General features: G+C 44.4%; 1 protein-coding gene across 1 annotated transcript; it reads right to left on the bottom strand.

Moving 5' to 3' along the window:
• Positions 1-1,021: 1,021 nt before the first annotated feature.
• LOC121764172 (FAM10 family protein At4g22670-like) lies at positions 1,022-1,383 on the bottom strand. Its single transcript, XM_042160230.1, has 2 exons — positions 1,161-1,383; positions 1,022-1,086 (listed from the first exon to the last, which is right to left on the bottom strand). The coding sequence occupies exons 1-2, from the start codon at positions 1,381-1,383 to the stop codon at positions 1,022-1,024; spliced, it is 288 nt and encodes a 95-aa protein (XP_042016164.1).
• Positions 1,384-25,247: the final 23,864 nt, after the last annotated feature.

Below are 25,247 nucleotides of genomic sequence, written 5' to 3'. Positions count from 1 at the left end.
GATTAACTAAGAAAGCAAATAAAGATTGTTTTGCCACTCCGGGCGATGGAACTGCTATCACTACGCAACAAACTGGCTGGAACGAAGGACGATGGATCTCCGGCAAACTGATGGAACTCAGGTGACCATGGCTGTGGCGAGGAATAAGAAGATGTAAGACAATGTTGTAGGAACTGATCTACCGAGAGAGAATTCTAACTAAGTGTGAAGGTTCCTTCTTTTCCTCTTTCCAAGTGGCTTCCTTTTATAGGGAGGCCTGCCCTTGATTTTGAGGGTAGACTCTCTTCACGAAATGACCCTTTTGCCCTTACTTGTGACTGATCTTCCCAACAATCCTTCTTCTCCATCTCGAGCCTTTTTGGCATGTATACTGGTCAGTATAGCAACATTCTGATGCCCTTTTCACCTGAGTTATCTGATACCTTTCCTTCTGACTGGAACCCTTTCCCTGCACACTTTAGCAACTGTTTTGCAGATATAAGCCAATTATGCACGTATACTGACCAGTAACCAAGGCCTAGAATACGACTTATCAGTGATCCATTACTTAACTTGAGGGAGAGTGTTGAAAAGAATCAATTAAATGAGAAAAAGGTTGGTGGAAATCACGGAAGATTGACTGAGATCACATAATTAAGGGAATTGAAATATTTTCCTATTGTGTAATTAGGGAAAATCTTACCATGTACATATCTTCTTCTAAGCCTATTGAAGGGCACGATTATAGTAATGATCAGTGAACAAGTTAAATGAATGAAATACGGATCTTTCAACAAGAATGATTTTCATTAAAAAAAGAAGTAAATATGGGAGTTATATAACTTTACCTCTCCTTTTGTATAAGAGTAGTGCACTCCTCTGGGCTATAAACCATCCTCTGGTCCTCAATTTCCTTCCCCGCCGCCTGCGACGACTCGCCGGCAACGTCCTTCCCCTCCCTCCCAGAGTATCACTCCCCCTTCTTTCTCTCCTAGCCCCTTCCCACTGGCTGAGGAGTGTGTTCCCTGATCGGAGAAAGAACCTACTCATCCAACAAGAAAATGTCGTCGCCGATGAGGTCAATGATTGGTGCAGTAGGATCATCTGCTACATCGGCCAACCCATCTAAGCTGAGTCAATAGACATAGTCCATAACGGCGATCAGGGAGTTATCGGTCTACCGGCTCCGGCGTTGCCACCGCCACCGACCATGCCACCCATGGAAGGGAACCCGCCAAAACCCCAAGGGAACCCCCCAAAGAACCCGGGCATACTGCCCATGCCGCCACCCATGTTCCCCCTGAAGAGCCTGGGCATGCCGCCCATGCCGCCACCCATGTTGCTGACCATGCCGCCGGCGTTTTCCCATCCGCCCATGTTGCCGGTGTTTTCTCCTACACCCATGCTGACGACATTTCATCCTTCTCCGCTGGCACTAGGGTATGGCGATTGTGATTCACTAGTGCTGGGGGAATCGATGTTGTGATTCATTTTATCTGGAGAGAAGTGAGAGAGGAAGAAAAGCTACTCGTTAAAATAAGTGTGAATAAAATGAAGTGTAACAAGCCATATATATAGAGTTGAAATAATAAAATAAAATAAAATTAAAAATAAATCAGCTAGCCGGTTGCTAGCCGATTTTGTCCATGGACGACCTCTAGGGCTTTTTCGTCCTTCCCGTAAGCCGCATGCAATGGTGGACTAGCCGAACGTCTAGGGCGCTGGCTAGTCTACTGCTGTGGATGTTTTTAGTCTTTGGCCTTACATCTTAAGTTGTGCTAAGTCATCAAAACTTGCACTGTCGAATATCAATTTGGAACTTATTATAGTATTGTCAGTACTTCCAACGTCCATCATTTAAAGAGTCATTTTGACTCGACACGGATTTTTAGAAATTATTTGAGTTTATGAAAATAAGAGAGAAAATAAGTGGAATGTTGGATTTATTTTCTATATTGTTTTATACTTGTAAGTCCATCTGCTAAATGTAGAAAAAAAGTATACTAAGTGGTTCTTCAAACTAGTGTTATCACTCGTGTTATGCACGGGACATAAGATTTTCAAATAGTGAATATAAATTCTAAGCGAAGCAGATTATAAAAAAAAAAGGATGAAAAGAATGAAGTTCATAGTTAAGAATAAGTGTTAATTACAATAAGTATTCATAACATCATAAACATTTAAAAAAAGAGATCCGTGACTAAGGATCAAAGAGTGCGGCATAATTAGAATAAGATAAACAAATAAAGGATTCTATGCGACTAAAGATCAAAGAGGAAAAAATCATACTCCCTCCGTCCCAAGATAAGCGAGTCATATTCCTTTTCGGGATTTCCCACTATAAGTGAGTCATTTCCCTTTTTAGCAAAAAGTTTCATCTCTTACTTTATTTGCCACATACTTTGTTCTCTCTTTACTTCTCTGCTTTTCTCTTTCTCATACTTTACGCTCTCTACTTTAACTATTTAAATATCAATTCCTTAAATTTCGTGTCCAAAAGAAGTGTTTCGCTTATCTTTGGACGGTGGGAGTATAATTTGAATTAGGGCAATCAAAATGGATATCGGGCAAAATGGATATCGGGTATCCAATATCCGATATCCAAACCAAAAAACTTGATTAATTGGATACCCGATACCCGATTTTTTGGGGTTCAGGATCAGGTTCGGGTATGGAATTTTTGGACCCGATACCCGATCGGGTATACCCGAATTACCATATCTTTTTAAAAATTTAATAAGAGTATATCTATTATGTTAGGGGTGTGATCAATTGCTAACTTTCTTAAGTTGTGATGAGGCTCGTTTCACGCATGTTTCCTACCTTAAAACTGCATCAAATTCTGTAAACTATCAAATTCTGTAAACTAACGTCCAATTTTGAGCCAGGTGTGTGTGTAAGTCCGCCATGTTCAGAAACTGAGTTGATCAACTGGGCGGGCGAATGGATCAGGAGAAGAAGCCAAATTGCTGCACAAATGGATCAAGTTGAAGCAAATGACTCGCAACAGAGCACCCAAATGAGAAGACTAATGCGTCGCACAAGAAAAAATCCTCAAGGGCAAAGGGTAAAGATGACCTTTCAAAGAACAAATGCCCTAAGGATCCAAACATCATGTCTTCCTATAAATAGACATGGAGAAGGAGGAAGGAAGGGGGCTTCGATCGGTGTTACTCATTAGTTTTCAGCTCTCTTCTAGAGTTGGAATTGGGAGCTCCAAACACTTCATCTTCCTGTTTTCTCACATACTTGGTCCTGTTTTAGTTTAGTCTAGTTTAGTTAGCTTTTGGTGGTAGTTTTCTGCACTGTTATCATTCTGTTCTTGCTATTCCACTTCGAGAAGAAGTGATGAAACAATTTCCTGCTTTCATAGTTTGTTTTCAGTTCACTTTTGGATGTTATTGACTTTTGATGTTTTGATTTAGTAGATTTGAAGTTATGCTTTCGTTTCCAGCTGATGTGTTCTGTTTCGTGCATGATACTTCTGTTCTGCCTTCGATTTATGTTTTCCGACTCATGTCTTAGCTAAGAGTGTTTCGTTGTGCATTAATTGAGTCAGATCTGATGTTTTATATATGAGTTGCCTTAGGAGGTTTAGATCTAGGTGTCTATGTTTCATTTCTGCATGATTATGGGTTAGTTTCTTTACGCAGTTGCTGTTTAGATCTTAGGAGTGGATTCAATTCTATGAGTTGTTTGATGTTTCGTCTTCCGTAGAATTTTCAGATTTGTTCTTTGCTCAGTTTTTCATGTTGATTATGTGAAGAAGATGAAGTTGTTAAAAAGTTTTTACTTTATCGTACACTTTGCAGGGGACTGACAGTCCCCCGTTTATTCTGTTTGTCCATTTATAGAAAATTCGATTAAGTTGATAAAGTAGACTAGTTAAGATTTCATGAATTGATTAGTTGAGTAGATTTAATTTCTCAAGTCCCGTAGTTAACTTAACTCACCGTAGTAAAGCGCGGCAGCAGCCATTCTCATTCCGTGTCTCGCAAGCAAATGTTAAACACATAATCTCTGTGGGATCGATCCTTACTTCCCTATACTAATTAATAGTATTGTGGGTTAAGGTTTTGAAAGCACGCTTTCGAGTTCTTCCTTTCATCTCACTAGAGTAGGAGTAGGTTGAGTTGATCAGGACAAATATTTACTGGATCCACTAACCTGTCCTCACAGGTAGAATGGCACACAATTGGCTAACCGGATCAGTTCGACAATCCAACTTGAGCAAGCCACAACGATAATAGAATGAAGAGAGAATCAGAAGAGCCTGAAGGACAACCTTTCAAATGGTGACGTTGTCGGGGATGATGGTGTTTACCCTACATTTGCTGTAAGACACTTTGAGTGTAAATATTTTTATTGTTTTTTCCAATTTATTGTTTTGATTTCAGTGAAGAGATAGCTCAGGGCGACAACAGTGGAGAATCGATGTCCATGTCTATGTGGATCAAGCGTTTTCCCCTGCTGGTGTGACCAAAGGGACTGCTGGATTAAGCTAGCACCTAGATGAGCGGAGCGTCTTAGGTTTTTCTTGAGAATTTACATTCTGTAAATAAGCTTTTTGTTGTTTTTTGTTTTCCCCAGTTCGAAGGCACCGAGTCCAGGAGGCGAATAGAGGAAGAAGAAGGAGTGGAGCCAAACACCGTCCAAGACAAATCACTTCCCACTCCACTAATCAACTCGGATGCCAACTGTGAAGAAAGTAAGGACATCACCTTTGTGAGTCTGTATGAATCGATAACCACCCCAGACAAGGAGGAAGTCCAGAAGGAACCTACCATGGTTCGTGACCATGAGGATGATCTGGAGTTAGGCTCACTCTATGCCCATTCAGTGAATGAACGAACATCTGCCATATCTATCATCACTAAGGGGCAGGAAGCGTAATATGTGAACCCAGAAGTACTTACCATCTTACCGACCTTTTTGGGAGCTAGTGTTGAGAGTCCAATTGAATTCATTTGTGAGTTCGACAAAATTTACAGAGTGCAAAAAAGGCCAAATGGGTCAAGTGAAGAGGATTTCAAGCCGAGAACTATTCCCCTCGCTTTGAAAGGCGAAGCAGATGCTTGGTTTAGAGGATTGGAGTCCAACAACATCAGCACATGGTCAGATTTCAAAGGGGATTTCCTGAATCAATTCTTCCCAGCAGCAAAAGCAAATGCACTCAGAAAGGAAATCAGAGAAGCAACCCAAGGGTGTGGTGAAAGCCTGAGAAAATATTGGCATAGATACAGAGGTCTTCTGGATGCATGCCCAAACCACAATCTGCAGGAAGTGGAGGTCTATTCAAGGTTCTATCATGGGATGGACGCCAAGAGCAAGGACTTAATGAACTCATCAAGCAGAGAAGGTTCTACAAACTCAGGTTGAGTAAGGCCAAGATTGTCATGAAAAGGCTTCTAAATGTAAAAAGGGAGTACGACGATAAGTCAGTCATAGCCCAACCAGAGAAAGCGAGGAGTACTCCCACAGAAGACAATGATAATCTGCTGAAGAGCCGAGTTGACAAGCTGGAGGAAACACTCCAATCCGTGATTGAGTTAAGCCAACCTCAAGTCTTCCCAATTCAAACTCACTTCCAGACTGATCAAGTGAGTTATCGCCAAAATATAGGGGAGATCTGGAGTTCAAATAGGAGTTGGAACCCCGAAGGTCAAGCAGAGGTGTACCAACAGGAATATGCACACTGTGAGAATGGAGCTGGTCGGAAGAGTACCCACCTTTCCCATACCCTATAGAGCCCTATCCGATTTCCACTCAAACTCCCACTTGGCAAATGGGATATCCACACTACCAATCTCACTCTGAACCTCAAAACCATGAGTACAGCCCACCGACATACCAACCTGGCTATTCCAGTTATTACCTTTCATGCCCAAGTCCTCCTTATCAGACCTACCCACCCGATACGGAGGCTCAACTTCCAACATGGCAGGAAGGTGACTGGCAAACTCAAGAGCCTCATTATTACCAAGACCAAACTTATCTTGATCAACATCTATATCAACCTCAACCTCAACAGAGCTTTGAACTACCCTTGAATGAAAATCAATATGCAAATTCTACAAAATGGGATATTGAGGGGTTGATCGTGTCACAACAGAACATGAGGAGCTGCACGAGGTCAAATGATGAATTGGTGATGGAAACGCAGCGCACTTATGACGAGCAGAAATCCAGTATGGATGAGATGATCAAGCAGGTTGCATTACTGGCTGATATAATGAAAGAGATACAAGAGGACGGAGCAAGGTCTGAGGTGAATGAGAAGAAAGGGAAAGAAGAAGGTGTAAGTGAGTTAGAGGGAAAGGAAACATCGAGTGCTGAGAACAAGTCAGAGGTACCACTGGAGAAACAAGAAGAGATCGAAAATGTTAGAGTAAAACTAGCTGAAGAAGAGTCCCAAACGGAAAAAGAAAAAGTAACCCTACATTTCATATCTGCGTTTCATTTAGTAAAGAAGTGTATAAATTAAAAATCAAGAAAAGGATGGCCAATTTTTACATCTCCTGCGTTCCATTCAATTTGAGCTCCATTTTAAACTCTGAGGTGCTGCGTTTTTTTGAAACCGAAGAGGATCCATTCCATACAAAAATAAGTTAGTGAATTAATACAAAATGCATAATCATCAAACTTACAAAATTGGCATATTGAACATTAAAATGTACACAATATCGAAAACTTTTCATTTCTTTCTATTCTCTATTAATTTTTCCTATTCCCATTTCTACATATTCCAATTCCACCCAACACTTCACTTCTTTCGTTTCCGAATTCCCTCACATTAACGTCTTTCTCCCTACTCTTGTACTCTTTTCACCATTGAAGCACTATTCTGGCTATTCAAAAAATCAGTACTGTACTGCCAAATTGAGGGGTACGCTAGTGGCGATCAAACAGGTAGACGGCCTAGGCGTCTCTAGCGGTCGGATGCGGGGCTGCAGCAAAGGAGCACCGCAGTAAAGGAGAGGATTGAAGCAAACCAGTTGATCCGATTTCCGGCCAAACAATTAACCGATTCAAAACAGCCCAACCCTCTATATCGCAGCAAAAGGATCACTGGTTCACGGCCAGACCGATTCCACCAATCGACGCCAATCACAAACACGCTCGTCATAGCCTCATAGGCAATGTGCCGCTACAGGAGGAGTTGTGATGGCTACGGGAGAAGAAACTCTTTGTTGGCTATATCCGAAGCTCCTTTTGTAGTATATGCTTCTCCACGTCAGTTCAATTCCTCTCAACATTGAGAGAAAATATTGATTTGAAAAGAGGCGCACAATACACTCAAATGGCATTCATTATTCAATAAGTTTGTAGAACCGTATGTGATAAGGCTAATTTCATGCATAGGTATAGGGGATAAATTCATATAACTACGGGGTCTAACACACGTTTTGAGCCAGGTGTGTAGAAGAATTTCGTCAGGTTCAGGAAAGAGAGAGGACAATCACATGGTCCGAGGAAACTGCCGAATGAGTGAGCATTGTGGAGCAAATTACAAGACGGAGGAAATCTCGGAGCTGAAGGGTAGAATGGAGATTTCTACGAATGCTTCTAGAAGATTATGTCCGCACCTATATAAGGAATGAAGCATGCATTCTGGAGGGATCTTCTCGGTGGAGGCCTCATTAACAGTCTGTGGCTCGTAGCTCACTTTTTTCTTTTACACACTTGGGTTCTTTAGAGGGAAATTCTGGGGGTTTGCATTTTGGGTTCGCTTTTCGCTTTCTCGCATTTCAGTTGGGTTGTAACACCGTCCTGTCGAGGGCGAAGAAACAAGTTCCATTTTATTTTCTCGTATTTTGTAGATTTCACCGAGCTTCGCTGTTCGTAGCTCGGCCCTCTATTTTTTTTACCGAATATTTCTGTGTTTAATGCAAGTTTAATTTTCTGTCATGTCGTTGATGTTGATTTCTGATTTCCTTTCTGTGATTATCTGGAGTTTGAGTTAGTTTACTTGTGTTGGATGCGTTTCGCAATTGTTCACTGAATCTGTGCAGAGTAATGGTTGGATCGGGTTGATCAGAGTTTGTTGCAGGTTGAATCGGAGGTTTGAATTTGGTGTCGTAGCTGAGTTGAGTGGAATCGTTTGAATTCGGTGTTGATCGGTTTAGATCTGTTAGATCGGAAGTTATGGAGTTGATTGAGGTTGTTGTTTGGTTCGGATCGCTTGGATCCGGAGTGGATTAAGCATCCGACGTGAATCCGAGCAGAGTTGGTTTAAATTAATGCCTAGCCTTCGTATTTTCATTTCATTCCGTCGAGTATATATAGATCATTGTTATTTCCGGTTTGTTGCAAGTTTCCGACGATCCAACTTTTATATTCTATTCGAATCTAGGTACGTGCTCTGTTTTCTTCATTTTCCGTCGAGTATATAAAAAATGCATGTCGTTGATAGTTAGAGTTTCAGGTTATTATTTGCAGCCTTTCTGCTGTACTTGCTAATTCTGGAATTATGGTCCCCACTGTTATATGCTTCCTGGTTGGTTCTATTAGGTTGCCGTTTACACGGTCTTGGAAGGGAATTTAATATCCCGTAGTCTTGATGATGTTTGATCTCAGCATGTTTACAGTTTCCTAGGTCTGGTGTTTACATTTCTTGCCTAGGTCTAGTAGTAGTTATACCTCTACCCAGTTTGCGTGGCAGCAGCCGCCTTTGTCAAGAGTCTTTAAACGCTTTCTTACGTGTCCATCTTCGTGGGATCGACCCCTGCTTCCCTATACTAATCTATAGTATTCGGGTTGAGGGATCTTTGAAGGGGAGTTTGGTGTGTACAACGACAGAGTATTCCGTGTTCCATTGAGTTCCTAGACCAAGTGATCTAGTGGATTCATAGGACTTGGTATCTCGACCTAGCATAGCACATCGCATTTTCACAACACGAACACACATCTCTCTCTCTCTCCCTTCAAATGGCGCCGTTGCTGGGGATGGATGGCGTAATTTGTGATTGTGTTTAGAGGATTTTGGCGTACATAGTTCTTAATTTTTTTTTCTTTTATTTCTAGTTTATGAGCAGGGGCTCACGGCTTGGATACTGTGGTAACTCATCTGAGTGGAGGAACGATCAGTTTATTGGGCAAGTCAAGAACACAGCATCTACGGTCACCACCAGATCGGGATTATCTACGGGAGGTCCATTTCCGTTTGATTTGGAAAGTGAAGAGGATTGGAACTCAACAGGAAGGGAGGATCCTAAATCATCTTTGGAAACAAGTACAGAGGAGGAAGAAACAGGGGACATGGCGAACATAATCGATCCAGATCCAGAGATCGGCTCGCTTACTGCTAATCTAGATGGAGAGCCAGCTCAAGCTATAGTGCTGAATCCGCGACAGAGGTCCATTGAGATAAACACAAACGTGCTCGGCATCCTACCCACATTCTCTGGGCGAAGGAATGAGTGTCCGTATGAGTTTTTGAATGAATTCAGTAAATTGTGTGGCATACAGAAAAGGCCGAATGAGGCGACTGAGAAGGATTATCGCCTGCGTGCGATTCCGTTTGCCTTGAAGGGGGAAGCCAACACATGGTTATTGAGGTTGCCCCCGGATTCTATCCGCACATGGAGGGACTTCAAGTTGGAATTCTTAGATTATTTCTTTCCGTCCAACAAGACGAATGCGCTGAAAAAGGAAATATTAGAGTGTAAGCAGGATTACGACGTATCTTTGAGTCAGTATTGGTTGAGATTCAAGGGGTTGTTGGATGCATGCCCGAATCACCGAATGATAGAGGCAGAGACCTACTCTCTGTTTTACGAAGGGGCGACCCCTGAGTCTAAGGACTTAATGAATTCCTCGAGTGGGGGGAATTTCACCAGGAAAAAAGAAAGTGAAGCGAGAGAGATTCTGGGGAAGTTGATAAACGCTAAGAAGGCATATGATAACCCCAGAAATGCAGTAAGGAGAGGATCGGTAAATGCTATGAGAGAGCAAGAAGATGATAAAGTAGAAGCAAGGATCGACAGGCTCGAGAAAGCTCTTTTGAACGCTATTGAAAAGACAAATCCACTAGCTTCACAAGGAAAGGAGAAATCTCCTGGTCCAGGAGATAATCAAGTTCAGCAATATTACGGGACCCAGGAAGGAGATTATCAGGCCCAAGTCAATGCAATGGGAAGTTGGAATCCCGATGGGAGCTGGAACCCAGGGAGACAGAGAGATGCACCCTGGAGGAACCATCCTAATTTCAGAAGGACTGACAACGAACAGAACCAGCCAGCACCACAACAGAATTTGCAGTTTGCACCTCAGCCCGAGAGACAAGGTAACTGGTTAGGAAGAAACCAATAAGGGCAGGGCAACTGGATCAATCGGAACTAAGGAGACCACTCTAGCTAGGGAAACAGAAACCAGAATAATCAAGGGAACTCCTATGTACCACCGCACCAGAGGAATTATCAAAACAATTACCAAGGTCAAGGAAACGCTCGTCAGAATCAAGTGAGTGGACCGACTCTGAGTATAGGGCCAGGGCCCAGTCAGCCCCCGAAGCCACCAAAGAGTATCGACGATATGGTACACGACCTCGTCAGTTCCCAGCAGCATATGCAGAACAACTTGCAATCGAACAATGACGTAGTGCACAAGCTTCAAGACGCTCAACAGGAGCAAAAGGCAGCAATGGATATGCTGGCAAAGCAATTGTCATAGATAGCCACTTCCTTGAACGAGATGAGTGGAAATGAAGGCAAGATTCCCGCCTCAGTAAGGCCACCTGATAGAGCTAATATAAGTCAAATTACCCTGAGATCCGGAAAAGGATATGAAGGGCCGGTGGTAAGAACGAAGGAGACGACAGACCCCAAGGAGGACATGGAGGGAGAAGATACAATTCCTAGACCCAGACACTTAAAGGGAGATCGTCCCTTGGTTAAAGATGAGCTTAAGGCAGGAGATTTGGAGACCATTGCCTAGACCAATTGAACCATTCTTCCTCGATCCAGAGCCGGAGTTGGGAAGTGAGGCAATAGGAAAGGAAACTGGAGAGTTATCAGCTGAAAGTTCTATAGGAGCGGGGAAGCGACTGAAGCCCTTCCCAAGCCGGGGGAAAGCCAAAAAGAAGAAGGAGGAGCCGGTAGACTTCATGGATATTTTTGGGAAGTTGGAAATCAATCTACCGTTCTTACAGGCTCTGAAATTGCCAGTATTTAGCAAATTCATCAAGGAATTTATAGTTGGGAAGGCTAGACCCAGTGGAAAAATTTTGATAGGTGAGAACGTCTCCGATGTGATTCAGAAGAGGAAGATGCCTTCGAAATGCAATGACCCAGGCATGTTTACCTTGCCCATCTCTATTGGTGATGTTAAAATCGAGCATGCTATGTGTGACCTAGGTGCGTCGATAAATGGGTTACCACTTTCCATATACAAGAAATTAGTGGGGGTAAGCATGGTGGACACGAAAGTTGTGATCCAACTAGCGGATAGGTCGTGTATCTGCCCTGAAAGAGTGTTTGAGAATGTGATAGTCAGAGTACATGATTTCTTGTACCCAGCTGATTTTCATGTGATAAAGATGAGTGACGATGAGTCTGCAGAGTCAGGCGGAGTACTTCTAGGGAGACCTTTTCTTCGCACAGCCAAGACCATAATTGATGTTTTTGATGGAACTATATGCCTTGACTACAATGGGTAAAAGTATACATTCAACATAGACGAGGCGTTGAAGAAACCCCTTGATATGGAAAATTTGCATGCTATAGATGTCATTAACCCCCTGGTCCAGGAATATCTAGAGACAGAATTAATGCAGGTACTGATCGAGAATTCCGAGATGAGTCATGCCATTGATAGAGAAGTAGCCAGTTGGTGTGAAGCCATGAAAACGAGTGAATTATCAGATGAAGGGTTAGCTGAAGCAATTCTGGAATTCTGTGCAAAACCCGTAGTAGCTAGATCAAGGGAGACACCTTATGTGGCGAGCGTGGAAGGTTCTGCTGGGTCGACAAAGGAAATGACTACCGAAACAACAGAAAAAAATCCTTGCCCCAAGAAAAGAACATTCCAAAGAAAGAACTAAAAACACTTCCACCGGGCCTCTAGTATGCTTATCTAGGGGGGAATGAAACCTTCCCTGTGATTATTAATAGCAGTTTGACCGGAGGACAAGAAGAGGAACTGCTAGAGGTGATCCGGAGAAACAAGAAAGCTATTGGATGGACTCTCTCTGACCTGGTAGGAATTAGTCCAAATTTGTGCATACATCATATCCGCTTGGAGGAATGAGCAAAAGCCTGCAGGGACCCACAGCGTAAGCTTAATCCGAAGATGAGAGAGGAAGTCCTGAAAGAAGTCTTGAAGTTACTCTCCTTGGGAATTATCTACTCTATCCCGGACAGTAAGTGGGTCAGCCCGGTTCACATGGTACCAAAAAAATCAGGGATTCAGGTTGTCAAGAATGACAAGAATGAATTGGTTCCCACTCGACTTGTTACTGGGTGGAGGATGTGTATTGATTATAGAAAGCTGAACGAAGCGGCAAGGAAAGATCATTTCCCGCTTCCATTCATTGATCAGATGCTGGAGAGGCTGGCAGGAAAACAATATTTCTGTTTCCTAGACGGATATAGTGGATACTTCCAAATCTATGTGGATCCCGAGGACCAGGAGAAGACTACATTCACGTGTCCCTTCGGAACGTATGCTTATAGAAGGATGTCGTTCGGTCTGTGTAATGCGCCAGACACTTTTCAACGGTGCATGATGAGTATTTTCTCGGATCTACTGGAGGACTGCGTCGAGATTTTCATGGATGACTTCACGGTGTTTGGAAATTCTTTTGACTCCTGTTTGGCAAGTTTGGATGTAGTGTTGAGGAGGTGCCAGGAAAATCATTTGGTCCTTAATTTCGAGAAATGCCACTTTATGGTCCCTGAAGGAATTATCCTAGGGCACGTAGTCTCAGAGAGGGGAATACAGGTGGATCGAGCAAAGGTAGATGTGATCTCAAAATTGCCACACCCGACGAATCAGAAAGAGGTGAGAGGATTCCTAGGGCATGCGGGCTTCTATAGAAGATTCATTAAGGATTTCGCGAAGATTGCTCAACCGCTTACTCATTTGTTGCATAATGAAGTGGAATTCGTTTTTGATGAAGAGTGCAAGAAGGCCTTTCATCTACTGAAGGATAAACTGGTTTCTGCTCCCATTATTAGAGCGCCCGACTGGAATCTACCCTTTGAAATCATGTGTGACGCAAGCGACTATGCAGTGGGGACGGTGTAAGGTCAAAGAGTTGATGGGAAAAGCTATATGATTTTTTATGCGTCGAAAAAGCTCAATCAAGCCTAGAAGAACTACGACACCACTGAAAAGGAAATGTTGGCGGTAGTATACTCATTTGAGAAGTTTCGCCCGTACTTGCTGGGACGAAGGTGATCGTTTTCACGGACCACGCAGCTATTAAGTACCTGCTGGCGAAGAAGGAGTCCAAGCCTAGATTAATCCGTTGGGTGTTACTGCTACAAGAATTTGATTGGGAGGTTAAAGACAAGAAAGGAACTGAGAACAAGGTGGCTGACCACCTGAGTCGTATTTTCCAGGGGGAGACCGAGGAAGCAATCCCAGATGCATTCCCCGAGGAACATTTGTACTATATAGAAGAATTTCCTAGACCTATCAGCTGGGAGGAGATTGTGGCGTTAATAGGTCCAGGGGATGCCGAAAAAGGGAAATGTCGGATAAATGCTGAGCCGTGGTTCGCAGACCTAGCAAATTACTTGGTCACTAAAGAGGTGCCCAGTTCACAAGAAATTTCCCGAGCTCAGAAGATGAAACTGAAAAGTGAAGCCAAGTACTACTTTTGGGACGACCCATATCTATGGAGAATGGGAGCCGACCAGGTAATTAGAAGGTGTATTCCAGAATGGGAACAGAGAGATGTGATGAATCACTGCCATGCCCTAGCGTGTGGAGGTCACTTTGGACCTAGGAAGACCGCGAGGAAAGTGTTGGACAGTGGTTTTTACTGGCCTACATTGAATAAGGATGCTTTCGAATTTTGTCAAAATTGTGAAAGATGTCAACAGACAGGGGGAATTTCCAAGAGGGATGAAATGCCGCAGGTCCCTGTGATTGTTTGTGAGATCTTCGATGTATGGGGAATGGATTTCATGGGGCCATTTCCTTCTTCATACGGAAACACATATATCCTTGTGGCGGTGGATTATGTGTCGAAATGGATAGAGGTCAAGGCTACTACCCCTTGTGAGGCCGGTAAGGTGGCAAAATTTCTAAAGTCTAATCTTTTTGGAAGGTATGGAGTGCCTAGGGCTGTTATTTCGGATCAAGGAACTCACTTCTGGAACCGAACGATTGAAGCTTTGATGAAAAAATATGGAGTCCACCACAGGTTGTCCACACCATATCATCCTCAGTCTAACGGTCAGGCGGAAATATTAAATAGAGAGATCAAAGCAATACTAGAGAAGACGGTGAATCCGTCAAGGAAAGACTGGAGTAAGAGGCTTGATGACGCACTATGGGCTTACAGAACAACATATAAAACGCCCATTGGGATGTCTCCTTACAGGTTAGTGTTTGGCAAAATGTGCCACTTGCCGGTTGGGCTGGAGTACAAGGCATACTGGGCGGTCAAGGAGATTAACATGAATCCTCAAGCTTGTGAGGGAGAGAGGAAACTGCAGCTCGAGGAGTTGGAAGAATTGAGGCTTGAGTCTTACGAGTCAGCGATGTGGTATAAGGAGAAGACTAAGCTCTGGCATGATATGAATCTCCGGACCAAGGAACTACAAGTTGGGCAGAAAGTTCTCCTGTTCCAATCCAGGCTTAAGCTGATGCCTGGAAAGCTAAAATCCAAGTGGATCAGACCATATACTATAGTTGGCCTTCGCGCAAATGGAGCAGTTGAGATCCAAGGAGGCACCTCGAATTCTGTGCCTTTCCTCGTCAATGGTCATCGTGTGAAGGTATTCAGGGATAACTCGGAGCTGTGCGTAGTGGATGAAGTACCTCTACGCGCACTCCCTGATATCGCCTAACCAGTCTAGGAAGGAAGTGTTCTTGGAGAATCCTGGGTCAAGTAAATTGAGAAGTTTTTTATCCATACCCTGACCCGGGGAATCTCAAGAATACTTGAAAGAAAGTGTAAATATTTAATCGCTTTTCTTTAAACAAGAAAATCCCAAACAAAGTAAAAAATAATAATCTTCCAAATATATTTTCGAAATACCAGACTCCGAAGGCAACTTGAGTTATCATTTGTTAGATCCTTGATCTAGGAATCTGGTGTTCCAATTTCGTTTTTCTTTTCTTCTAAGTGTGGAATTACAGAGAGCATTTACATGGGGTAGGGAATTGAGGAAAAATTTTGGAAGGATGTGGCGCCAGTTCGAATTTCAAATGATGACTTTATGGGGAGACGTACGGTTGCTCGCGTCATGTCTGCAAACCGCCTGCAAAACCGTCCCAGTCCATACCTACCGGCTATTTCCGTGCTTTTACTTTTATTTTCCATTTCATATTCGCTCTCTATCTAAAAAAACACTCTCTCTCGTAATTTCCGTTTTTTTACTAACCCTAATCGGAGTATTTTTCTTCCGAGTTCTTGAGAAATTTTCCAGATCCCAACTATGGCCAACGCAGCAAACACAGGAACCTTTTCCACATCCGTTGATTCTGGTGCGGCCTCGTTCATGGCGGATTTAATGGAGAAATTTGGCGGCCCAGAAGAGGCAATGAAGGCCTTCGCCATGTTTACGGCGATGATGGGGCAGACTAGACCACCCCCTGCAACAACCCCCGTGCCACCGCCTGTCCTTCCCGAAGTTTCAGCGATTTCAGGCGACATTATACCTGCGATTACAGACTCGACCATCACAGCAGTTGAGCAAGGCGCCCTGAATGATGAAGGAGCAAGGGGTGAGGAAGATCTGACGGCTGGGTTGGAACAGTTGACTGTCGACGACCAGAGGTTAGCATCTGTGTTTGAGGGGGAAACCCCTGTTACTACTGTTGGAGTTTCAGAGGGGGAAATCCCTGCTGGAGTGGAGGCTGTTGAGGGGGGAGCCTCGATGATTTCTGATGCTATTGTTTCTAAGGGGGAAACCCCTAATTTGTCTGTTACTGGTACTATAGAGGGGGCAACCCCTAGTGTTGATGTAGAGGGGAAACCCCAGTTGAAGAGTTGGAGGGAGCGACCCTTGATGTTCTTGAAGAGTTTGCTGGGGTAGAAACCCTAGAAGTGTTGGGGGCGATGAGGCCCAAGTCTCTGTTGAGAACGATGATGAGGGGAGGACCCCTGAAAAGGTTGTGGGTACTGAGACCCACAATGAACAAGATTTGGTTGGGGTGGAAACCCCTGTTTATATCATGGGGGCAACTCCTTTGCTGTCTGAGGAAGGCGTGGCCCTCGTTACTGAAGATGTACAGGAAACCGTCGACGACAGGGTAAATCTAGTCGTGGATTTGACTGATGTCCCGGAGGGGACGATTTCACCGGTAAATGAAAGGGAAGCCCGGAGACAAGCTCGTCGGAGCTTAATAGATGAAATTGACGACTCTGTCCAGCAGACGAAAGGAGAAGCTCTCCAAAGACCGCAGCCCGTGAGCAGGACAACTCTCCTAGACCTAGTGGTGGAGAGAGTAACGAGGAAGAACGCCGTCAGGCGGTTGAAAGAAAAAGGAAGGGAAAAGAGGCCGCTCCTTCCTTGACCAAGAGATCGAAAGGAAAATCTGTTGAAACCTCTCTTCCTCCACCCACTAAGGTTCCGTATGCTGCTAAGTCAAACAGCCCTACTCGATCTAGCGAATCCGAAGAGGAACCTGAGGAGGAGCTCAATTTCAAACCCACTGAAATCTGGTTGACCAAGGAGTTGCTTGATGCAATGAGAAAGTTCACTGACCCCAAGCGTGCAGCAACGTATAAAGAGAAGAGTGCCCAGGGCAAGTACGCGAAGTCCGGGAAGAGATATGATCCCGCGGAACTGAAGGAGATTGCTTCCGACGATGAATTCCGGGAGTACATCTACGCGATCGGGTTCGACTGGTTGCTGAAGCACAGCTCTTTTTGAAGTCCCAACTGCATTAGCGCGTGAGTTTTTCTTGACCTTTCGTTTGAAGTCTACAACTGATCTGGATGCCGACTCTATTACCTTCCGCCTTTTCAACTAGGAACAAGAAATGAGCATCCGAGAGTGGTCGCTCCGCATGGGGTTGTTATCACGCACACAGGATGATGAGGGCTTGTGGGATGACAGGATGGTAGGTCCGCCTAAGTTCACCACGGGTTTCAAACCACAAAGCGCTTGGGAGTTTATAACCCACCCGAAGGTGGGTCAGTTTAAAACAAGTTGTTCGAAAGCCTCGCACATAGAGAACCGGATCCTGCGATTCGCTCAGACCTTCATAAGTTATAATCTGATGGGCACTGCAAATGCTGCCTTGACTACGGCGGATCTCTACTTCACTTGGTGCATGGCCAAGGGAGTCAGAGTCCACCTGGGCTACTGGTTAGCTCAGGCATGCCATCATATGACCGCCAACCCTTCTAGACTCTGAAACATTGCTATCAACAACAAGGGTTTCCCCCATAGCAAATTCTTCCAAAACAGGGGTTTCCCCCTCTGTAACTCCTACAGCCGCAGAAAGATCTATACCCACAGATGCATTCAGGGTTTCCTTCTCAGCAAATATCACAGTGGCAATAACAGGATTTACCTCCTCAGTGACAGAACCTAACCTGGGTTCACTTACGGCCAACAACTCCGACCCCGCGGTCAGATCTGCTTCTTCTTCGCGAGTTTCTGCGGCGGTTGGTTCTTGAACAGTGACGGCTTCTTCTGGTACAGCGGGGGTGGGTTCTGCGGCAGCCACCGGTTTGGGTGTTGAAACCCCTGAAGTTTCCGATTGTGATACGGCAGATGTCGAAATGGCTGGTATAGATTTCCCCATTACCGCCGCGAACATGGCAAACGCCTCCATTGCCTTGTCTGGCCCCCCAAATTTTTGTAGTATATCCGCCATAAACGCCGCCGCACTTGAATCGGCGGATCCTGAAGTGTTTCGGGTACTCTGCTTGTTATCCATGAAGAATTCTGTAGAAGTTTTGACAAAAACTTGGACAGAAATTTCTTTGATTAGGGTTAGAGAAAGAAAACCTAGAGAGAAATTTGGGGAATTTTGGATGTAGAGAGAGAGTGAGTAAGGAAAAATAAAAGGAGAACACGGTTATTAGCCGATAGGTATGGGAGAGGACAGTTTGCAGGCGGTTGCAGGCATGACGCTAGCGACTGTACGCCTCCCCATAAAGGTGTCCTTTGAAATTCGAACCGGTGCCAACTCCCTCCAAAATTTTACTTCTCAACTCCTTGCCCTAGCAAATTCCTTCTGCGAAACCATACTTAGGAAAAATATTAAACAAAAAAACTGAAACGCCAGACTCCCCGTTTCTAGGATATGACAGTATCAAAAACATTCCTAAGGAGTCTGGTATTTCGAAAATATTTTTGGAAGATTATTATTATTTTTTTCTGAGTTTGTTTGGTTTTTTTTCTTGATTTAAAGAAAGCGATTAAATATTTACAATTTATGTTCAAGTGTTCTCAAGATTTCCTGGGTCAGGGTATGGTAAAACTTCCTTGAATACTGGACCTAGGAGAGCTTTGAAGAACACTCACTTCCCAGACTGACTAGGCGAATTCAGGGAGTGCGCGTAATGGCATTTCGTCCACTACACACATCTCCGAGTTATCCCTAAATACCTTTACCCTATGACCATTGACAAGAAAAGGAGTAGAGTTTGAAAAACTTCCCTGGATCTCTACTGCTCCATTTGCACGCAAACTCACAACAGTGTACGGCCCAATCCATTTGGATTTTAACTTACCGGACATTAACTTGAGTCGGGACTGGAACAGGAGAACCTTCTGCCCAACTTGTAGTTCCTTGGTCCGGAGATTTTTATCATGCCACAACTTGGTCTTTTCCTTGTACCACATTGCTGACTCGTAAGACTCAAGTCGCAATTCTTCCAACTCCTGGAGCTGCAGTTTCCTCTCTCCCTCACAAGCTCGAGGATTCATATTGATCTCTTTGACCACCCAGTACGCCCTGTGCTCAATTTCCACCGGTAGGTGACACATCTTGCCGAAAACTAACCTGTAAGGAGACATTCCAATGGGCGTTTTATATGTTGTTCTGTATGCCCATAATGCATCATCAATTCTCTTGCTCCAGTCTTTCCTCGACGGATTCACTGTCTTTTCCAGGATCGCTTTGATTTCTCTGTTTGATATTTCTGCTTGGCCGTTGGACTGAGGATGGTATGGTGTGGAAAGGCGATGGTGAACTCCGTACTTTCTCATTAGAGCTTCAATAGTCCGGTTGCGGAAATGTGTCCCATTGTCAGATATTATAGCTCTGGGCACTCCGTACCTGTTGAAAATGTTAGCTCTAAGGTACTTCGCTACCTCTTTAGCTTCACACGATGTGGTTGCTTTTGCCTCTATCCATTTCGAAACATAATCCACTGCCAGAAGTACGTAGGTGTTCCCGTATGAAGACGGAAATGGACCCATGAAGTCCATCCCCCAGACATCAAAGATCTCACATACAATTATGGGAACTTGTGGCATTTTGTCCCTCCTGGAGATTCCCCCGGTCTGTTGACACCTCACACAGTTCTGACAAAATTTAAAAGCATCCTTATTCAACGTAGGCCAGTAAAACCCACTGTCCAACACCTTCCTTGCGGTCTTCCTAGGTCCAAAGTGACCTCCACACGCTAGGGCATGGCAATGATTCAGCACATCCCTCTGTTCCCACTCCGGGATACACCTCCGGATTACTTGGTCGGCTCCCATTCGCCACAAATACGGGTCATCCCAGAAATAGTACTTGGCCTCGCTCTTCAATTTCATCTTCTGGGCCCGGGAGATTACTTGGGAACTGGGCACCTCTCCAGTGACTAAGTAATTTGCCAGGTCCGCGAACCATGGCTCAGCATTTGTCTGACATTTCCCTTTCTCGGCATCCCCTGGACCTATTAATGCCATGAGCTTTTCCCAATTGATGGGTCTAGGAAATTCTTCCAGATAGTACAAATGTTCCTTGGGAAATGTATCTGGAATTGCTTCCTCGGTCTCCCCTTGAAAAATACGACTTAGGTGGTCAGCCACCTTGTTCTCAGTTCCTTTCTTGTCCTTAACTTCCCAATCAAATTTTTGTAAAAGTAATACCCAACGGATTAATCTTGGTTTAGACTCCTTCTTCGCCAGCAAGTACTTAATAGCCGCGTGGTCCGTGAAAACGATCACCTTCGACCCCAGCAAGTACGGGCAAAACTTCTCAAATGAGTATACCACCGCCAGCATTTCTTTTTCGGTGGTGTCATAATTCTTCTGAGCTTGATTCAGTGTTTTGGATGCATAAAAGATCACATAGTTTTTCCATCAATTCTTTGACCTAACACCGCTCCCACGGCATAGTCGCTTGCGTCACACATAATTTCAAAGGGTAGATTCCAGTCGGGTGCTCTAATAATGGGGGCAGATATTAGTCTATCTTTCAACAACTGAAAAGCCTTTTTGCACTCCTCATCGAACACAAACTCCACATCGTTATGCAATAAGTGAGTGAGTGGTTGAGCAATCCTCGCGAAATCCTTTATAAACCTCCTATAAAATCCTGCATGCCCTAGGAATCCTCTCACCTCTTTCTGATTCGTCGGGTAAGGCAGTTTTGAGATGACATCGATTTTTGCTTGATCTACCTGTATGTCTCTTTCCGATACCACATGCCCTAGGACAATTCCTTCAGGGACCATAAAGTGGCATTTCTCGAAATTCAAAACCAAATGCTTTTCCTGGCACCTCCTCAGCACTATATCCAAACTTGCCAAACATGAGTCAAATGAATTCCCTTACAACGTGAAGTCATCCATAAAAATCTCAATGCAATCCTCTAGGAGATCCGAGAAAATACTCATCATACACCGCTGAAAAGTCCCTGGCGCATTGCAGAGACCAAACGGCATCCTCCTATAAGCATACGTTCTAAAGGGACACGTGAAAGTTGTCTTCTCTTGATCCTCGGGATCCACATAGATTTGAAAATACCCACTATATCCGTCCAGGAAACAGAAATATTGCTTGCCCGCCAGCCTCTCCAACATCTGGTCAATGAAAGGTAACGGGAAGTGATCCTTCTTAGTAGCCTCGTTCAGCTTCCGGTAGTCAATACACATCCTCCACCCAGTAACAAGTCGAGTGGGGGCCAATTCATTTTTATCGTTCTTAACTACCTGTATACCTGACTTCTTGGGTACCATATGTACGGGACTAACCCATTCACTGTCTGGTATGGAATATATGATTCCTAAGGATAGCAGCTTCAATACTTCATTCAGCACTTCTTCCCTCATGTTCGGATTCAACTTGCGTTGCGGATCCCTACAGGCCTTTGCTCCTTCTTCTAAACGAATGTGATGCATGCACATATCTGGACTGATTCCAACCAAGTCAGAGAGCGTCCACCCAATGGCTTTCTTGTTTCTCCTGATTACATTCAGCAGTTCCTCTTCTTGCCCCTCGGTCAAGCTGCTGTTAATAATCACCGGGAAGTTTTCGTTCTCCTCCATATACGCATACTTGAGCCCAGGTGGAAGTGTTTTCAATTCTTTCTTGGGGACATCTTTTTCCTGGGGCAAGGGGTTTTGTTCTGTTGTCATTCCCTTCTTAGACTCAGTAGAACTGTCCATGCTCGCCACATAAGGTGTCTTCCTTGACCTAGCTAGCTCCGGACTTGAACAGGATTCCAGAATTGCTTCCGCTAGTTCCTCATCCAATAACTCACTTGTGTTCATCGCTTGACACCAACTGGCTACTTCTCTATCAATGGCATAACTCATCTCTGAATTCTCGATCTGTTCCTGCATTAACTCTGTCTCAAGATATTCCTGGACCAAGGGGTTAATAACATCTATAGCATGCAAATTTTCAACGTCAAGAGGTCTTTTCATTGCCTCATCTATGCTGAATGTATATTTCTCCCCATTGTAATCAAGGCAGATAGTACCGTCAAAAACATCAATGATAGTTTTAGCGGTACGCAGGAAAGGTCTCCCTAGAAGTACTCCGCCAGACTCTGCAGACTCATTATCACTCATCCTAATCACATGAAAATCAGCTGGGTACAAGAAATCATGTACCTTCACTATCACATTCTCAAGCACTCCTTCAGGACAAATGCATGACCTGTCTGCCAATTGGATCACAACTTTCGTGTCCACCATGCCTACCCCTACTAACTTCTTGTATATAGACAGTGGTAACACATTTATCGACGCACCTAAATCACACATAGCATGCTCGATTTTCACATCACCAATAAAGATGGGTAAGGTAAACATACCTGGATCATTGCATTTCGAAGGCATCCTCCGCTTCTGAATCACTGCCGAGACATTCTCGCCTATCAAAATTTTTCCACTGGGTCTAGCCTTTCTAGCTATAAATTCCTTGATGAACTTGTTAAACACCGGCAATTTCAAGGCCTGCAGGAATGGTAGATTAATTTCTAGTTTCCCAAAAATGTCCATGAAATCCACCGGCTCTTCCTTCTTCTTCTTGGCTTCCCCCCGGCTTGGGAAAGGCTTCAGTCGTTTTCCTGCTCCTGGAGAGCCTTCGGCTGAGAATTCTCCAGTCTCCTCCCTTACTGCCTCGTTCTCAAACACTGACTCTGGATCGAGGAAGAATGGTTCAGTTGACTCAGGCAAGGGTTTCTCCAAGTCTCCTATCTTAAGGTCATCCTTGACCAAGGAACGTTCTCCTTCCGAGTCCCTAGACCTTCCTTGAGGCTTATCGCTTCCTTCGTTCTTACCACTCGCCCATCATATGCCTTCCCGGATCTCAAGGTAACCTGACTTATATTCACCCTATCTGGTGGCCTTACGGAGGCGGGAATCTTTCCCTCATTTCCCCTCATATCACTCAAAGAAGTGGCTATCTGGGACAATTGTTTAGCCAGCATATCCATGGCTGCCTTTTGCTCCTGTTGAGCATCTTGAAGCTTGTGCACTACGTCATTGTTCGATTGCAGGTTGCTTTGCATATGTTGCTGAGAACTGACGAGGTCGTGCACCATATCATCGATACTCTTTGGTGACTTTCGTGGTTGACTGGACCCTGGCCCTATACTCAGAGTCGGTCCACTCGCTTGATTCTGACGAGCGTTACCTTGACCGTCTGAAGAGCTGTTGTATTGATTTCCTTGGCCCTGGTAATTGTTCTAAAAATTTCTTTGGTGCGGTGGCACATAAGAGTTCCCTTGATTATTCTAATTTCTATTCCCCCAGCTTGAGTGGTCTCCTTGGTTCCGATTGATCCAGTTGCCCTACCCCTTTTGATTCCTTCCTGACCAGTTACCTTGCCTTTCGAGCTGAGGTGCAAACTGCTGACTTTGTTGTGGTGCTGGCTGATTCTGCTCATTGTCAGTCCATCTGAATTCGGATGATTCCTCCAAGGTGCATCTCTCTGTCTTCCTGGATTCCAGCTCCCATCGGGATTCCAACTACCCATTGCACTGACCTGGGCCTGATAATCTCCTTCCTGGGTCCCGTAATATTGCTGAATTTGACTATCTCCTGGACCAGGAGATTTCTCCTTCCCTTGTGAAGTCAGTGGATTCGTCTTCTCAATCGCGTTCAAAAGAGCCTTCTCGAGCTTATTAATCCTTGCCTCCACTTTATCATCTTCTCGCTCTCTTACGGCATGCACCGACCCTCTTCTTACTGCATTCCTAGGGTTATCGTACGCCTTCTTAGCGTCGATCAACTTTCCCAGGATTTCCCTTGCTTCACTTCCCCTCTTTCTTGTGAAATTCCCCCCACTCGAGGAATTCATTAAGTCCTTTGACTTATGAGTCGCTCCTTCGTAAAACAGAGAGTAGGTCTCTGCCTCTATCATTCGGTGGTTTGGGCATGCATCCAACAACCCCTTAAATCTCGACCAATACTGACTCAAGGATTCTTCGTAATCCTGCTTACACTCTAATATTTCTTTCTTCAGTGCATTCGTCTTGTTGGATGGGAAGAAATAATCTAGGAACTCCAATTTGAAATCCCTCCATGTGCGGATAGAATCCGGGGGCAACCTTAATAACCACGTGTTAGCTTCCCCCTTCAAGGTAAACGGAATCGCACGTAGGCGATAATCCTCCTCTGTTGCATCATTCGGCCTCTTCTGAATACCACACAACTTACTGAATTCATTTAAGAACTCATACGGACACTCATTTCTACGCCCAGAGAACGTCGGCAAGATGCCGAGCACGTTTGTCTTGATCTCAATAGTTCTCTGGCGTGGATTCATCACTATGGCTTGTGCTGGCTCTCCATCTAAGTGGGCAGTGAGAGAGCCGATCTCTGGATCTGGATCTACTACCTGCGCCATGACTACTTCATCTGCTTCCCCTGTTTCTGACTCTGTTTCTGATTCGGGTGGGGACTCTAGATCTTCGCGTCCTGACGACGTCCAAGATTCGTCGCTAGTGAATTCACTCGGAAACGGATCTCCTATGGTGAACCCTGATCTGGTGGTCACAGTAGAGGCTGTGTCCTTAACCCGCCAATTAAACTGGCCGTGTTTCCTCCCAGACGAGTTGCTCCGATAGGTAGATCCTGAGCCTCTGCTCATAAACTACAAACAAAAGAGAAAGAAAACAAGTAAAAATTATTTACACCACAGACTCTGAACACTAACACTAAGCAAGCCCTCTATCCCCGGCAACGGCGCCATTTGAAGTGAGAGAGAGTCGGATCGTGTCTTCGTGTGCTTACAGGGAAAACTATGCGAGTGCTTGGTCAAGACACCGCGCTTCTTAAATCCGCTGGATCACTAGGTCCAGGAACTCAAGGAACACAGAGTGTTTTTGTCGTTGGACACACTCAACTCTCCTTCAAAAATTAAATCCCTCAACCCAAATACTATGGATTAGTATAGGGAAGTGGGGTCGATCCCACGAAGATGGAGTCGTGAAGTAGTGCTTAGAGACTCAGGAAACAAGCGGCTGCTGCCACGCAAAAGGGTTGAGGTTTAAACTACCACTAGACCTAGGCACGGAAATTAAATGCTAGACCTAGGACACAGAACACTTATAAAATCAGACATCAACGCCGAAAGAAACAATTACTCACTAGACCGTGTAAATGACTGACTAAATATGACTAGGCAGAGAGAATTAAAAAGTGGGGACCATGACATTCAAATAAGGTAAGTACGGAAAAGGTTGCA

This window comes from Salvia splendens, chromosome 14 (assembly GCF_004379255.2).
Source record: "Salvia splendens isolate huo1 chromosome 14, SspV2, whole genome shotgun sequence".
In the NCBI taxonomy this organism is placed as follows: domain Eukaryota; kingdom Viridiplantae; phylum Streptophyta; class Magnoliopsida; order Lamiales; family Lamiaceae; genus Salvia; species Salvia splendens.
The sequence above is the reverse complement of the archived record's forward strand: the minus strand, read 5'-3'. Positions and strand labels throughout refer to the sequence as shown.